Source organism: Bos mutus, chromosome 26 (assembly GCF_027580195.1).
Source record: "Bos mutus isolate GX-2022 chromosome 26, NWIPB_WYAK_1.1, whole genome shotgun sequence".
Taxonomy (NCBI): domain Eukaryota; kingdom Metazoa; phylum Chordata; class Mammalia; order Artiodactyla; family Bovidae; genus Bos; species Bos mutus.
In genome coordinates, this window is record NC_091642.1 from 29,978,891 (window position 1) to 29,995,233 (window position 16,343).

Consider the following 16,343-nt stretch of genomic DNA (forward strand, 5'->3'; position numbering starts at 1 on the left):
AAAAGGTTCACTGAATTGAATTGACTTGAAACAATGAATGTGATCAATTGCTCAGAGAGGAGAGCACTCTGTTCTGCCCACCTGCAGTGGCCACAGCCTCAGGCTAGTGCTTCTCTATCTCCAGCCTCCTTCCTTGACCTACAGGAGTCCAGGAAGCAGTGGACATGCTTGACCCCAACTTCAGACCAGTGGGGAGGAGTCCAAAGGGGGTCCTGTGGCCTCGCCCAACCCCCTGGTTGTCTCACAAGTGCTAAGCGTTTAAAGGAGAAATCCTCAGGGTCTGAGGCAGAATCTTCCAGATTACTCAGGGTGCTGGGGAGCTTGGTGAAGGCCTGAGTATGGGGAAGCCCCAGGGAGAACTGAGACGCAGGCCCTTTCACACAGCCGCCCCCTGCCCATCAGTGGCTATTGCCAAAACAACCACAATGAAATTTAGTGAGTGGCAAAGGCCGTGGCAGCCAAATGTGTTTGGATATTTTGGAAGAAGGAGAAATAGAGCCAGACAAGCTGTTTTCCTGTGAAACGAGGCCATTAGGGCTTCTGGAAGGAGGCCAGACCCGGGTCATCACTGTCTTGCCAGACCCAGGCCTCTCCTACACACTGTCCCTTTCTGCTGGAGTCCGGGGCTCTCACACTCTCTTTTCCCTCAGCCTGGGCCTAGGGATTCTCAGCTTTGTCTCTTTTCTCTGTTCCTTACCCTCTAGAGCTGTCCCAATCAAGGGCTTGTCTGTGCTTGGAATGACTGCAAGATTTACTGTCCAAATAGGACATTTTTGAGAGAAAAAGGAGATGCTGACTGGCCAAGATGCAGAGACAAAGGCATAAATTGAGACTGTCTGGATGAATGCGATATATGGTCCCCCACCTATGTTCATATTTAGAGGGTTCTATTTCATGGGAGATACCCTTAAAAGTTCATCCTCTCTAGATCAGGAAGTTACTGCTTCCCCAGCAGGGACGGTAAGATCAGGGCAGGAAGCAGGCTCCAGACACTGGGGTCTCCCTTTGTCTGGGCCTGCCAGCCCTGCGCCCTGGCCTCATGCATCAAAAGAGAACCAGATGGTCACCAAGGGACCCTTACTATCACAACATTTGAAAAACACCTTCTCCCAAGCTCATCGCCACCACTCTCTCCTCTGATTTTCTTTCCCTGCTTCTCCTCCTCTTCATCCCTCTCACTCTATAACTCCCTGCCCAACAGCTAGCTGCCCCCAAGGAATTACAGGGAATGAGGGGAAGGGCCAGAGAGGAGCCTGGAGGGTGTCTTCTCCCATGGCAAAGAGCAGAGAGGGCCCATGCCCAGCTCCCTTAGTGGTTTGAATGGGCACAGGGTCAATGTGTTACCGAGAAAGCGCAGTAGGGTCAGCTGCACGTGACATAACTCCCCCATTTCCTGATGGGTTGAGATCTGGGGAGGACAAGTCAGTTTAGCTTTTCATCCCCAGGTCAGAAACCAGCTGTCCCCTAACCTCCAAAACCTTCTCATGGTCCATGGTTCCTGCTTTTCCTCCTGGCATCCCACAGGGATGTTTGGGGTGAATCCCGGCGGAAGGTGAAGCAGTTGGGGCTGCTGAGCAGATGGTGAAGCTGATGGCCCCACCAGCAGCCTGCCTCCCTCTCTCCAGGAGCCAGCAGGGTAGTGGAGGGACCTGGGCTTTGCTACTAAAAGTGATCTCACAGCAAAGCAGCTGCGAAGCTGGGCCGAAACCGGAGCTCTGAATCCAAGGACAAAGCATGCACAGGGGAAGCCAAGCCTCTTCCCTCCTCCCTACCTTCATCACGTTTCCTCTTCTCGCCATTGGAGCGAGGGATCCCCAGGATCCCATTGATGGAGTAGGATCCCACTGGATCATTGGAGGCGCTGGAAACAGGAGGGGAGGCCGTACTGGGAACTGGATGGGAGGAAGGAGGAAATGCCATCAGGATAGTGGTTGTGATCGCAGGCCAAAGCCCCAAGTCTGGGGGCAGAGAGAGGCAGAGGGAATGAGCGGGGATGGGGAGCCCATAGTCTCCTTTCTCTGAGATTTAAGGGGGAACGAGTTGCTGCATACAATTCAGGCTCTTCAGTGCTGTCCACCCTGGGCTTAGTGGGGACCAGTCAACCCAGGCCTTCTCTGCAGACCTGGAGATTTCATTCACTCACTATAGGTTGAACCCACTCTTGAGGATGGATGGAAACAGCAAAGCGGACTCAACCTAGAAAGTGGTTCAGGGGTCCTGAGAGCACAGCCGCTTCTTGCACAGCTCATCCCCAGATCCCTGGGGCTGGGCAAATCCATTTAAACAAGTCCCAGCCCATTGTTTCTAGTCTCCTAGGCAGAGTCTTTCCCAGTCCTGATTTAGAGTCTGTGGCTTTCTAAGATCTCTCTGATTCTCTTAGAGACACATGAATGGGCCTGATACTCCCCAGGGGTATGAAGCTCTTCACTCCGACCTGTTGCTTCTGGTCTTGAAATCACCTGAGAAGCTCCTAATTTCCCCTTCAGGGCACAGAGTAGTGAACACATTCACTCGGCTGTGATCAACTCAGGTACAGCTCGATCCAACCCTCCCCCTCAGCACACGCTGCAACCCAGGCCTAGCAAACAGGGCTCCTGCCAACTCCCGGAGGGCTGGGACCAGCCCTTTTCACTTTCTGCTGGTCCAGAGAGAGGGGACAGCTGCCAAGAGGGACAGCAGGAGAAATTTAACCACATCCCAGTCCCTCAAGATCTCACCTATGGCTTCGGCAGCACTGAGCGCCCTTGGGTCAAAGGGAAGACAGTGCGTGGGAGGGAGGGAGGGGGTGCTGGCAGGTGTTCTGGTGGGACTGGTCGTGTCTCTGCAAGGCTGTGAGCGAGGGTCAATAAATGAGGGGGCTGGAGAGGGCAGAAGGTATGGCAGATGAGAGAGAGAGACAAAGACATCAAGCGAGATGAACTGAGAGGAGCGAGACCATGAGGAGGGAGGGGTACAGACAGAGGAAGAGGTCCAGGGCCACCTGGACAGAGAGGAGAGGAGAGGGAAAGGCAGAAGGGGGAGAAAGAGGAGAGAAGACAGAGGGGGAGAGAAGAGAGGAGGAGAATCTTAAAAATTAACAAAACAAAAATGGAATAAGCAAGTAGACATGAAAGAGAGAAGGACAGAGAACAAGAGATGGAGCAGGAGGAGGATGGGAAGGAGAAGGAAAGCTAGAGAAAAGGGAGGGAGAGAGACAGACACACAGACTGATAAAGGCAAGGAGATGCGGGCAGGAGGCAGAGCGCGGTCCTCGTGAGCTGGTCTCTCAGGCAGATCCTGCACCTCTAGAGAGCGCAGGCCTTGGGCCTCAGACAGTGTGCATTCCCCAGGGCTGGAGCTGCACTGCCCAGCTCTCAGGGGGCCCAGCATTCCCCCTTCCCTAAGTCCTCTTACCAATGGTGTGGCCAGGGGCAGTCACTCCAGTCCCGGCTCCATCCGGCGTTGGGTGGAAAGGCTGCTGAACTTTGGTCCGGATGATCCTGCAACAGCATCACCAACAGCATCACACGTCACATGCCCTCTGATGCCCTGGCCAGCTCCAGCCAAGCCGTATGGAGGTGGCTCCCCCGAGCTCCCTAGCTCCCTCCTCCCTCAGCTGCTCTCTGCACCCCCGCCCTTCCTGACTGCTGCAAGGCAGGAGCTTGCCCTCCTGTTGGCTCTGCGGATCCAGGTTCAGCGCATCCCTGGGCCAAGGCAGTCTGCATTCTATCCTGCAGTGCATTGATCAAATTGCCGTTTGATGTCTGGTAGCAAGGATCAGGGTAGTGGAGCGAGCAGACCACAGCCTCCTTCCCTTTTCTGGGAGTTGCCCTGGTGACTCGCTGTCCACCCTTCCCTTCTGGAGATCATTTTGGAGCTGGCTTTCCTATTGGGACTGTATCACAGTCCTCCAGGATCAGGGAGGGGGTGACATCTCCCCATTTCCTGAGCTAAAGACAGAGTCAGGGAAGGGCTGGGTCACAGTAACCCTTTCGTCTCCAGGGTTCCAACACAGCACACAGTCCCTGTCAGGCCCTGAGCAACTCCTTGAACCATTCAGTGCTTTCACTCCCCACAAAGTCCTGTTGCTGCCCAGCTCGCTGGCACACTGGCCTCCTTCCCAGAGGCGTTACTTGAATCTCAGCTTCTTTACCTGATTGGGTGAAGAGACTGGTGCCTTCCCCATGCACTCCAGGTGAGGGTGGGGGTGAGGGCTCCAGATCCAACATTGCAGGGCTGAGGCCTGTCAGTGATCCAAGGGCCCAGGGCTCAGGGACGCAAAAGACCAACCCTAGGGCCAGCATCGAGGAACATTTCCCTCCACCCACTGGTCCATCAGGTGCCCTTGGAAGCCACTTTTCTGAAGGCAAGTCCCCCTCCCTGCAGAGAGGTGTGTGAGCCAAGTTCATCTCAACTGGCCAGGTGAGTCACAAGCTGTGCATGGACTGGAACACTCGCAGGTGGCCAAGATAAGGTCTCTGCCTCCCAGGACTGGTAATAAAATTGGGTAGGGAGGTCACACCCTGAGAAACCTAAGTCACCCTGAGGGAGGGAACAGGCAGTAAGTACCAGGAAGATGCAGGAGAGGAGTCACCTGCTGTGCCTGGGGCAGAGGAAGGGGAATGGGAAAAAAGACACTGAGGAGGTGGAATCTGGAATTTGATGTAGAGCCTCCAAGCAGTGTAAGGCTGAATACACACACACACACACACACACACACACACACACACACACAGACGAGCCAAAGGCACAGAGGATAGTGGAAAAGTCACTGGGCTACATGTCTAAAATCTTGATTCTGCCATTAATTGGCCGCATAGCCTTGGCCTCATCATTTTCCTTCCAGGCCTCAGTTTCTTCAGTTATAAGGTAAAGAGGATAGATGACAGGCTCTCTAAGGTCTCTTTCCCCAGTGAAAAATAGCACGCTTTTAATGTGAACAAAGAAGTGGGAAAGAGGACGTTATAAGCAGATGCTGGAGGAGGGGGAAAGAAAAGCCAGGAAGGGAGCAGGGGGTGAGGCGGTAATGCCTATCCAGGAACGCTGGAGGGATGTAAGGGACTAAGAGGAAATGAGGCTGAAAAGTTGGAAGTAATGATGACAGCAGTGATTTTTCTATTTATTGAGTGTCTACTATGTGCCTTTATTACTGTACTTATAAAATTTTTAATTCTCATAACAATCTTCAAAGCAATACTATTATCCTCATTTTGCAGACTTAAAGTCAAAACTCAAAGAGGTTAAGGGGCTTTCTGAAGATTACACTGTCAGCTTGTCAGTGGAGATTGTCAAAGAGGGGCGTGTTGGTTGGGATGAGAGGCCTAAGGAGGAGTCCCTGGAGGACATCTCCTAGCAGAGGCTAAAGTGGAGGGCTAAGGGCAGGGGTGGAATTCAGTCTAAAATGTGTACTTCTCATTACGTTGTTAGACCTCCAGGTTACATTGTTAGGAACCAGGTTTACAGGGTCTTAAGCCATGAGTGATTTCTAAACGAAAGGAGACAGGTACAAACCGATGCAGGTAAAGCAACAGTCAGGCACAAGGCCATAAGGGGCTGGTCTCAGAAAAGAGAAGGAAAGGAGGGGGAAAAGGGAATTCCCTGGTGGTCCAGTGGTTAGGACTCGGTGCTTCCACTGCTGAGGGCCCAGGTTCAATCCCTGGTCGAGGAACTAAGATCCCACAAGCCACTCAGGGTGCCCCCCCACCAAAAAAAAGAGAAAGAAGGAAGAATTTGCAAGACACAGTAAAGGCAGAATGGCCAGGATTTGGCAACTAACTGGAGTCAACCATGACTCCACTAGTCTGCGGCTCTGAAACCACAGTGGTGCGTAACTGGAAGGCTGGTGGTTTGTCCAGCTCTCAGGAAGAGGAACGCAACATGGTGACTGGCTGGTCCTTGACATGCCTCATTTGAGGAGGCAGGTGAGTGCCCAGGTGGAAGATTGTTCACTACCCAGAACAGCAGACACAGATTTAGGAGACTGTCAAAGAAGGGCATGTTGGTTGGGATGAGAGGCCTAAGGAGGAGTCCCTGGAGGACATCTCCTAACAGAGGCTAAGGAAAAGAACCTGACCTTGCACAGCACTCAGAATTGGTCATACAGGAAATGGCAGAACCAGGATCACGTAGTGTTAACCAAGTCAACAGAGAAGAACACTTCCAGAAGGAGAACATAACACACAGCCTCCATGATGACACCATCCATGGTGACATAAAGTTTGAAGGGAACTGGAAATAAGAAGAGGCACAGATTTGGGGATTTTGGGTGACCACTAATGACGTTGTGAGAGTGGTCTCAATAAAGCAACTGAGTTATGATCCAGCAATCCCACTGCTGGGCATACACACTGAGGAAACCAGAAGGGAAAGAGACACGTGTACCCCAATGTTCATCGCAGCACTGTTTATAATAGCCAGGACATGGAAACAACCTAGATGTCCATCAGCAGATGAATGGATAAGAAAGCTGTGGTACATATACACAATGGAATATTACTCAGCCATTAAAAAGAATACATTTGAATCAGTTCTAATGAGGTGGATGAAACTGGAGCCTATTATACAGAGTGAAGTAAGCCAGAAGGAAAAACATAAATACAGTATACTAACGCATATATATGGAATTTAGGAAGATGGTAACAATAACCCGGTGTACGAGACAGCAAAAGAGACACTGATGTATAGAACAGTCTTATGGACTCTGTGGGAGAGGGAGAGGGTGGGAAGATTTGGGAGAATGACATTGAAACATGTAAAATATCATGTAAGAAACGAGTTGCCAGTCCAGGTTCGATACACGATACTGGATGCTTGGGGGCTAGTGCACTGGGACGACCCAGAGGGATGGTATGGGGAGGGAGGAGGAGGAGGGTTCAGGATGGGGAACACATGTATACCTGTGGCGGATTCATTTTGATATTTGGCAAAACTAATACAATTATGTAAAGTTTAAAAATAAAATAAAATTAAAAAAATAAATAAATAAAGCAACTAAGGCAGAAGCCAGACAGGAAGAGATTTGGGAGTGGACAAGAGGAGAGGAAGGCAATGAAATAGATCATTGCTTCAGAAGTTTGTAGAAAAGGAGAGAGATGTGTGGAAGCTGAAGAAAGCAGGTGAGTGGAGGGAAGCCTGTTCAGGGCAGGAAGGGCCTGGACATGTCTGTAGGCCAAGGAGAAAGAACTGATGAAGAAGGAGAGGCTGAAGTTGCCAAAGAGAATGTGGGTGACCGCCAGACAAGGCAGAAGAAGGAGAGAACAGAATGGTGGGCACAGGGAGGAGGCAGCGAGAAATGGCATATGGTGATGTGGCCCAGAGTTTCTGGGTTTGGAGCATGATCATGATGGCAAAGACCTGACAGTTGCTAAGGGCAGTGTAGTCTGGTCTACAGGAGAAGTCTAGAGGCTGAGCAACTCAAAGCAGCTGCTCCTAATTCACTGCAGCAAAAAGTTTCTGGGGTCTCAGGGGGCTGGTAAGTGGCTCTGATTTGAGGGCTGATGAGCTGTGGACAGAGGGAGCCCCCAGACTGAGGCTGGGTGAGACAGACAACCGGGTGGCCTCATGCAGCTGCTGTCTTTGTTACCCAGAGCCTCTGACCCCTGGGGCGCTGGTGCAGATTTAGCTGAGGCAGCAAGTGATGGAAAATCACTACTTCCTGACAGCGGCTTGGTGGTGCACAGGAGAGGAACTGGGCAGGATGCCTGCTGTGACTTACTAATGTCCATCCATGCCCCCCAGGCGGTGGACACTCACCAGTCCCCAAAGCTAGATCTCAGAATTTAAGGACCAGGACTGTGGAAACCTGATGGCCATCCATCACCCTCCTGCATCCCATACACAACCCAATGACTCATGGGAATATCCCTAAGGGTTAAATGGATACAGAGGTTGCTTTGGGTGACTGCCTGACACTACTTCCCCCTGTTTCTCCTTCTGTTCCTTCAATTCTTTTTCATTCTTGGCCCCATAAGACAGCCAAACACATCTGTAGCCCCCACAGCTCCAGGCAGAGTTGGCCTGGAAAGTCAAGTTCCCACACATGCATCCTTGGAGGAGACAGTCAGGAGTTCTGAGCACATTTACTGGGGGCCGGGAGGTGCCATTTCCTGCAGAAAGCCTGCCCTGCCGGGGTACCTGCTCTCCACTTCTCCTCCAGGCACACTTTCCTTGACAGGGATGTTCTTTCTCCCCCACCTTCCAGGGAACCTCCTGGAGTTCTCCTTGGCTCAGCACAGGACCTGCAAGTACTCAGCATCTCCACTCATGAGGCTGTGAGTAGAGCAAAGGGGAGTAGAGGGTGGGCTCCGGGCTCAGTCTGCCTGAGCCCAAGTCCCAGTTCTGTTACTTATTGTCTGTGGAATGAATCCCAGGTGTTTCTCATTCTCTCATCTGTAAAATAAGATGACACTATCTACCTCATAGGACTGCTGTGGGGGTTAAATAGGATAATTCCTGTAAAATGATTAGTGTGATGCTTGGCTCAATAAATGCTAACTATAACTGCAACTACTACTACTATTATTCCTGTGGGTGACCCCCAGGCCAGGCTGCTCTCTATGGAGGGGCTAAACCAGGTGCAGGCGAGGAGGCCACTGAGGCCCATCTGCCCCAGCCTGGTCAACGCAGCTGCTTCCAGGACCCTGGGAGGCGCACTGAGAAGACAGGAAACAGGAGCAGCAGGTGTCAAGCCTGACCCGACAAGAGATGCGTCAGAGACTCTTGGGAAGACAGACTGGGGGCCCCGTCTGGCAGCGCTGGGAAGGGTCCATAGACAGTAGGAGCAGCAGTTCCCTCAGGACCCAAAGATGCCATGGGTTTGTGGTAGAGCTTTGGAGTAAAGGAGGACAAGGCAGGTGAAGTCCCTCCCTCTTTGGTTAAATTCCCAGGAGGTCTCCACCCCTGGCCATGCTGGAGATCCAAAGAGTCTCATGAGGGGGACTTCCCTGGTGGTCCAGTGATTAGGACTCTGCTTCCACTCCTGGGAGTACGGGTTCAATCCCTGGTCAGGGAACTAAGATCCTGCATACCCTGCAGTTATGGCCTAAATAAATAAACAAATTTAAAACCAAACCAAACCAAATTAAAAAAAAAACACAAAAAACCCAATCTCAACTGCTCTGTCAGTTAGCATGAAATCAGGTAATGAGGCTCCCATTAACAGTTTGTTAAACTCACGAAGAAAGAAAGACACTCTCGACTCTAAGAAAGCACTGGGGGGGATTCTTCACTCCTGTTCTGATTTTCTTCCTCCTCTTCCTCCTCCTTCCTCTGCATCTCATTCTCTCTCTCCCCTTCCTATCTCTGCCCCTTCTCTGTCTCCCTTCTCTATGTCTGTCCGTCTGTCTCTTGGCACCCTGAAGTCCCACTGTGGCTGTGTGAGCTTATTGATTCCTGGGAGCTGGGGGAAAGCGGGAGGCAGGGCTGGGGTGCAGGCTCGGGGATGGAAATGGAAGGCTATAAATTATTTGTGACAGGAAAGCAATAGTGGCAGAGTGCTGAGCACAAGTCCTGTGTCACTATTAGATTCCTTTTAGCCTGATGACACTGTAAAAAAGGTTAAGTGTCTGCTGGAATCGTACACCTGGGGGGCCGGGGCAGCCTGGGAGCAGAACAAGCCACTGAGAGCAGGTATATCAATTCTCCAGGCCAATAATATTCCTCTCATTGATCGCCACGCAAAGTTCAAAAATCTCATTACAGCCAGGCAGACCGGGAACTTTTTACAAATCAATAGAATGATATAATGTATGTATACTTAGTACAAATGTATCTATTCATCTATCCATCCATCCACGGTCCGCCTCAGGGTTTCCAAGTTAACCTACCCATCATATTATGTTATGTTATGTATGATATTATATTGCATTATATTATATGATAATAAATGGTGTGCAAAAACTCCCCCTGAGGTGGAGACAAGAAGAGGCCCTATTAGCATTGAGGTGAGCTCAGACAGCTCACCTTGGAGGGAGTCAGGTGGCAGCATTTCCAGGGCTGGGCTGCTCAGGATTTCTGGGAGCAGTGCTTCCTTAGCAGAGACTCCAGTAATAAAAACCTATTGTTTACTGAGTATTTACTATGAGCTAAACCCAGGTAGCTCAGTGGTAAAGAACCTGCCTGCCAATGCAGGAGATGTGGGTTCAATCCCTGGGTCAGGAAGTTCCCCTGGGTAAGGAAATGGTGACCCAATCCAGTATTCTTCCCTGGAAAATCCCATGGACAGAGAAAGCTAGAGGGCTACGGTCCATGCAGTCACAAAGAGTTGGACATGAATGAGCGACTAAACAAGAAAAAACAATGTTCTAAGTGCTTAAAACAAACAGTTCATTTAATCCTCACAACAACACATTTTGCATATAAGGCATATTATAACTTGCCTAAAGTTACCTATTTAAGAAACGGAAAATCTGGGGTTTTAATTCAGGCAGACTAACCCCAAGACCCCTACCCTTAACCATGAAAACATACTGCCTCCAGGAAAGAGATACCCCAAAGCCCAGGATTCCATGGTTCTGTTCTCTTGTTCTATTGTGTTTTGAGAAACGAAGGATAAGGGACTCCCTGGGATTTAGCATTCCTTTCTATAAAATGGGAGTATAACGCCTGCTGGAACCAGCTGCTGACAGCATGATACACACACGGGACCTCCAAGCATGTCCCCACAAAAGCCTGCCCAGCTACCTAGAACAGACTGCTTTCTCCACTTTGGAAGTACTTCTTAGTAGAACCACAGGTTGGCCCAGGGCCTGGTCATATCGCTGATTTGCTGAAAGTGTCTTTGGAGCAACAAGTCAAGTATTAACATACATGTGTTGTGTACATATATAAACCGTGTACATATATAAACCAGTTTCAGTTGCCTACTTCTAGAGGTTTGCAGAAAATGTTTCACCTCTGGTATGGGGAAAGTCTTTCCTGATTGAGTAAATCAAAGGAACTCCAAGGTAAAGAATGTTTCAGACTAGCTGGCCCCACTGATTGTTAAGAAAATGATGGTGGGAGGGGCCTCTACCAGTGACTTTGAGCTGCCCGGGTATTACAGGCTGGATCATTCAAGAGCACAAAATATTTGCTTCAGCAAAGGCTATTTTGCACAACGAATGCAGGTAATTGATTTAACTCAGGCCTTTGAGAGCTGCCTTCAGTGGGCAGGAGTCCCTGGCTCTGCCCTGAGGCAAATTTGAGCTACAAAAACAGCTGGAGACTTTTCATGGCAGAACCTCAACTGAGATCTCATAGATTATTCAGGAAAATTTTGCCCTTCCCCAGAACAGTTCCTACGTCTCCCTACTCCTGAGAACTCTAAGAAACTGACATTCTCCACTCTGTACATCCCAGGAACTGAAGAACTGAAATTCATCCCCTCCTCCCCACAGGCACCAAAAGCAGACGGTAGCCACCCAGCCCTCCCCGTGGGTAGCCTGGAAGTCCTTCACATGAACTCTCTTCTCCTAGGCTCAGGCTCTACATTTGGTGCAGAGTTTAGAGTTGTTTGCCCACACCCGCTTGCATGCCCCTCAGGTTTCAGTTTGGACAACTGACCATATGGCAGGCAGGGTTCTGTGCATGAGAACAGCCCCTGATGAGTGGAACCTGAGGGCAGGCCCTTCCATTCTGGCTGCAGTACGGATATAATTAGAATACACAGGTTTCCCCTAAATGTGTTAAGAGTTTCTGCCTCTTTTGCTACTTCTCAGAGGTCATAACTGAGCTCCAAGAGATGACAGTCCTACCTAAATGCTTACAGAAAGTTGTCCCCAAACTACCATCCTTGAGCCACTGGCATTAGAATCCCCTGGGGTGCATGCTAACATGCACATCCCTGGAACCTCCTCCAGACCTTACCTTATGCATTTAGAATTGCTGATGGGATTGGGCTCAGAAATCTGTATTTAAGAAATTCTCTAGATTACTCTTAAACTCTCTGATATTTGAGAAACCTAGCTTAAGCCAAGGGGTAAGGAAACCATTCTCGAGAGAGCTGAGAGAACATCTTAGTGAGTTGAAGGTTTCTTACTCACATTCTAGCAATGCACGTCTCCCTCATCAGCTAATTCTGACTCCATCTGACACAGTAAACAAAACTCAAGAGGCTATCAGTTCCTCTGTGGAAACAAACAATAAGCCACAAATAAATATAATTTCAAAATAGTTTTTGGTACCTTCCCAGGCTGATGGGTTCCCAGTGGGTTGCTTAGATGCCAGGCATACTTTCTGCATCAGTTTAGCTTCCTAAGACTGGCACTGAGGATGATAATCCTTCTACCACGTGTCCCTGGGAGCCCAGGCCAGATACAATTTACCAGGCTAGATGGGCCATGGGGCTGGCCCAAGGGGGCAATAGTGACGGTTTATATGATGAATGGTAAGCATATGGATTGATTTAGCTTCAAGATATGCATAGGTTTAAAAATTAAGGGGCAATGTGATTAACTAACCATTTGGAAACCAGTCTGCAGTGCATGCCAAGCTCAGAGCGTGACCAGACTAGCTCCTCTCACCACCGGGCATGCCCTCATCTGTCAGGACTGCCCTGGGCTAGAGTTCGGGTCTACCAGCTGTCCACCGCACAGTCCAGCGGCTACAAGACTGCCTAATGTGATGGTGAAAGGGGTCCCTGTAGACTCGTTGCAGGGACAAGACATCCCTATCCATCCTTCCCAGCCTTCCATAGGCAAGCAGAAGGGAGCCTGGAGAGGAGAGGTCTTCAGCAGCAGCAGCCAAGGTGGGACCTGCTAGCTGCTGCCTGGTCTGCCTCTGGACCCTCCCACTGCTCACCTTCTTACTCCATATTCAAAAACAATCCATTGGTCTCTCTATGCCTGCTCCTGAAAGAATGTGATGTGGCTAAACTCAACTATTGCTTCCTATTACCTACAGGATAAATTTAAAATTCCTCAACCTGGCCTTCAGAATGTTTCCCAATCTGGCTCTGCTCTGGTTTTCCAACCTATTTCTCTCTGATCCCCTCTCCCATGTAGGGTCCAGCACAGAGCTGAAACCTGTTTTTTTGTTTACTCAATCCACAGTGAGTCCTCCTCTGGACTCTGAGCTCTGTAAGGTCACATGTGACGCCTATTTTTCTCACTATTGTATTTCCCGCACTTAGCAACAGTGCTTGGCATGGTATAAGTACTTAAAAACTACTTGTTGAATAGCAAGTGAATGTTATTACTATTAAAAATAACAATAACATAATCTTAAGGGACATAGTGAACTAATATATGTTCGCTATGTGCCAAGGCACTCTGCTGAGTAAATGGATTCTTTGTTTTTCACAACTCCTTATGAAGACTATTATCCTGTTCTGCAGAAATGGAAGCTGAGGCTCAGAGAGGTTGTGTAACTTGCCAAAGGTCACACAGCTGTTAAGTACCAGAGCCAGGATATTTGAACTTGGGAGCCTGACTCCAAAACCCATGTTGCTAAACACTAGGTAGAATAAGTCAGTCAGATCAAGAACAGGTGGTAAAATCTATGAGACACTGGGCCTGGATAGAAGAGTGCATATAAAAATAGTAAAAGCAATAAGTATCATTTATTTCATACTCATTATATGACAAGCATTATAACAAATGCATTTTCTTATCCAAATCCTAACTATAACTCTCTCAGATGGAGACGTTTTCTATTTTCCTAAGGAGACAACAGAGAGGCTAAGCACCTCGCCCAAGGTCATGTGCTTAACAGCACTGGAGCCAGACTTTGGGTCTGTGACTCCAATGTCTATAGGCCGAACCATATCACCTCTTCTGGACATTTTTGTTATTAATATTTCTTTTTATTAGCTGTTTGGGCATAAGCAAATTTTTTTCCTTCAGTCTTTTCAAATCCATGATCTGGACAGTTGTGCAAATGCACGTGTAGACAATAAACAGAGACTGAAGGTAGCTGTAACTCTAAACATACCTACCCTCTCCTGTGCACGTGCCACGGTTGTATTTGATAAGCATCCTGTCTGTGTTAGCCTCAATTTCAGGTTAAGTGGTTGTGGTTTCACTGTATTTTATACATGAATACATTGGTAGGTTGGAGGGATAGATTTTCTAAATTCTTTGTATCTATCTATCTATCTTATCTGTCTACTTTCCCAATCATGTACACAATTCTGTGGCGATGCTGAATACAAATGTGTTTGTCAGTTTCTAGAAACTATTTCTATGATTACTGTATCTTTATATTCATGTCTGCTCTAATGCATTGATCCAAGATTTATAATACTGGATATATTTATCAAAACTCCCCTCATGAATTCTGCCCAGTTATGCCTTTCTGTCAAATCTGTAAGCCACAGTCATACATGACTCCACACACATCACTGTTCTCTTCCCAAGGTGTTTCAGATGCTCACGTCACAACTGTGTTTTTATATTGGTCTGTGCACCGATATTGATGTGCATAAATGTGCATTTGTATACCTGTGTATCTTTCTGTCCATGGCCAGGATGGGGTGGGGGTGGGGGACTGTGGAAATGAGAGAATTATTAAATGCCAAGTAGATGTGCAATAAATTCCATTGATTTTATAAACTCCTACTTGTCTTCAGTCTCCTTCCATTCTTTATCCTGGGGGCATTACAACAAAAACCTATTTTAAATACCTTTACTCCCCCCTCCCCCTCCCCAAAAAAGTGTCAATATTTTATTTGGATTTTTAACTTCGCTCCATAACAGTTGTTTGACCTCCTGACTCGTGCAAGTCACATAAATTCTGGGACTTTATTCAGGAGCCATGTTCCTGCTATTGAATAAGCAATTTGGGAGGGTGAATTAATGACTTGTGCTGTTGCTGGAAAGTCCCTGAAGAAATATTAAAATTGCTTGCAGACTGAATCCATACTCAGTGAACACCCAGCAAGAGGGCTTCGGCTCTGGAATGGCCACAGGAGGCAGGGCTTGGTGGAGGAAGGGGAATTCCCGCACCCAGCCTGGCGAGCCCCCTACCAGGCCACCTTGCTTGCCCTCCATCCCTGGAGCTCTGTCATTTTCAGTATCGGCCAAGTCTTATTAAACCCCAACCAGTAGACCGCTGATTTGTCCTGTCTCGGGAAGCAGGCTCAGGGGACAGTTTACTCTCTTACTAGCAACGAGAGCCCGGAGGCTTTATTGGAGGTGATGGTCTGGACACATCCACCTGCTGGAGAGATGGGAGGGCGCAGCTGCTGTCTGGCAGGCTGCACTGTGCTGGGGACCAGAGAGCACTGGGTCTGGGGAGGCGGTGGCAATGATCTCTGCTGGGTGTGCAGGAGGGCTGGGTATTGCACTGCTGGCTCCATCTCCGTGTGTGCCCGACCAGTGTTTACTATCACTCAGGTGGCCACATTGTGCATGGGTGTGCCAGTGGGATGAAGTGCTTGAATTGTGTGTGTTACATGTATTGCTGACACATTCTGGCAGTTGGCTTAAGGTTTGTTACTTGATGTTTTGTGGTATTGTATTAAGGTGACTGCACTTTGTGTAACACTGAGTTGGAGGAATTTGATTATTGTTCGGTGGCAATGTCTGTATTTCTGCTTTGAATTATTGCATTCGTTGATCATATCAGCATCTTTCTCTTTCATAATGTATGTCTCAGAGCTTAGGTTAATGGGTGTCTCCTTAGTGATGTGGGTTGAGTAACAATGTTGGATCTGGGTGGTGGTGTATGATACGGTAATTACTTTCTTGGTGGAGCTGTGGGTGAGAAGACCTATCCTTTAGCTTTTTTAGTTCACTCTGGCTTGGTCATTTGCCCTGCTCCTTTCCAGGAGGAGGATTCTAGAGATGCAGGACAAGTCTCTTCTTGATGACCATCTCTACAGTTCTATTATTCTTGGAAACATGCTTTCTCTGCTCAATGAAACAGATCTGATCTTACCACGGTGACACAGGTTCTGGTGCCATCTTCCCTTTATCTGTCTAATTTGGAGAGTTAAACCCCAGGGCCAAACCCTATGCCTGTCTAAAATCTAGATCCCTGGTAGAACTAGAGGAGGATGGATGGGACTAAACTCCCCAGTCCCGATGGGAATAACAACACGAACTCTAGTTCAGAGAATCCCCGGTTCACTCCACTCTGTGACTCTGGCCATCAGCATCTTCTTCCTTCCCAGCATTCCCAGATGATGTGGCTCAGCTGTGGCTTACATTTACAGGGACACACACACACACCAGGGAAGAATACAGAAACTCATACTAGGCATGACTTTCTATTAGGTGCAGAGCCTTTGTTCTGAGCTTGTAAGTAGAAGTATAAATACATCCCTGGGCATGAGACTGCAAAATATACAGAGCTGCCCAAGGAATGCCTGTACTTCCTTTGATCCAAAGCTGATACGAAGTATGGGGTAGTGGAAAAGCACAAAGGTTTTAGAGCCAGTATTGTAG

The 16,343-nt window shown here is 48.6% G+C and overlaps 1 protein-coding gene and 1 non-coding gene across 7 annotated transcripts in view; one reads left to right on the forward strand and one right to left on the reverse strand.

The window, feature by feature from the left end:
* The window catches only part of PAX2 (paired box 2), a 78,296-nt gene that overhangs the window by 43,145 nt on the left and 18,808 nt on the right, over window positions 1-16,343 (reverse strand). For 5 of the 6 annotated variants that reach the window (XM_005888107.3, XM_005888105.2, XM_005888103.2 and 2 more), the window contains exons 4-5: window positions 3,394-3,479; window positions 1,773-1,892 (exon numbers count right to left, since the gene is read on the reverse strand). In XM_005888107.3, coding sequence (XP_005888169.1) covers window positions 1,773-1,892; window positions 3,394-3,479 — 206 coding nt within the window. Of the gene's footprint in view, window positions 1-1,772; window positions 1,908-3,393; window positions 3,480-16,343 lie in introns of all 6 variants that reach the window. The other variant, XM_070363397.1, reaches the window with a different exon arrangement.
* Window positions 5,575-5,647, forward strand: TRNAG-UCC (transfer RNA glycine (anticodon UCC)). The gene has a single exon. It is a non-coding gene; the product is annotated as a tRNA-Gly (tRNA).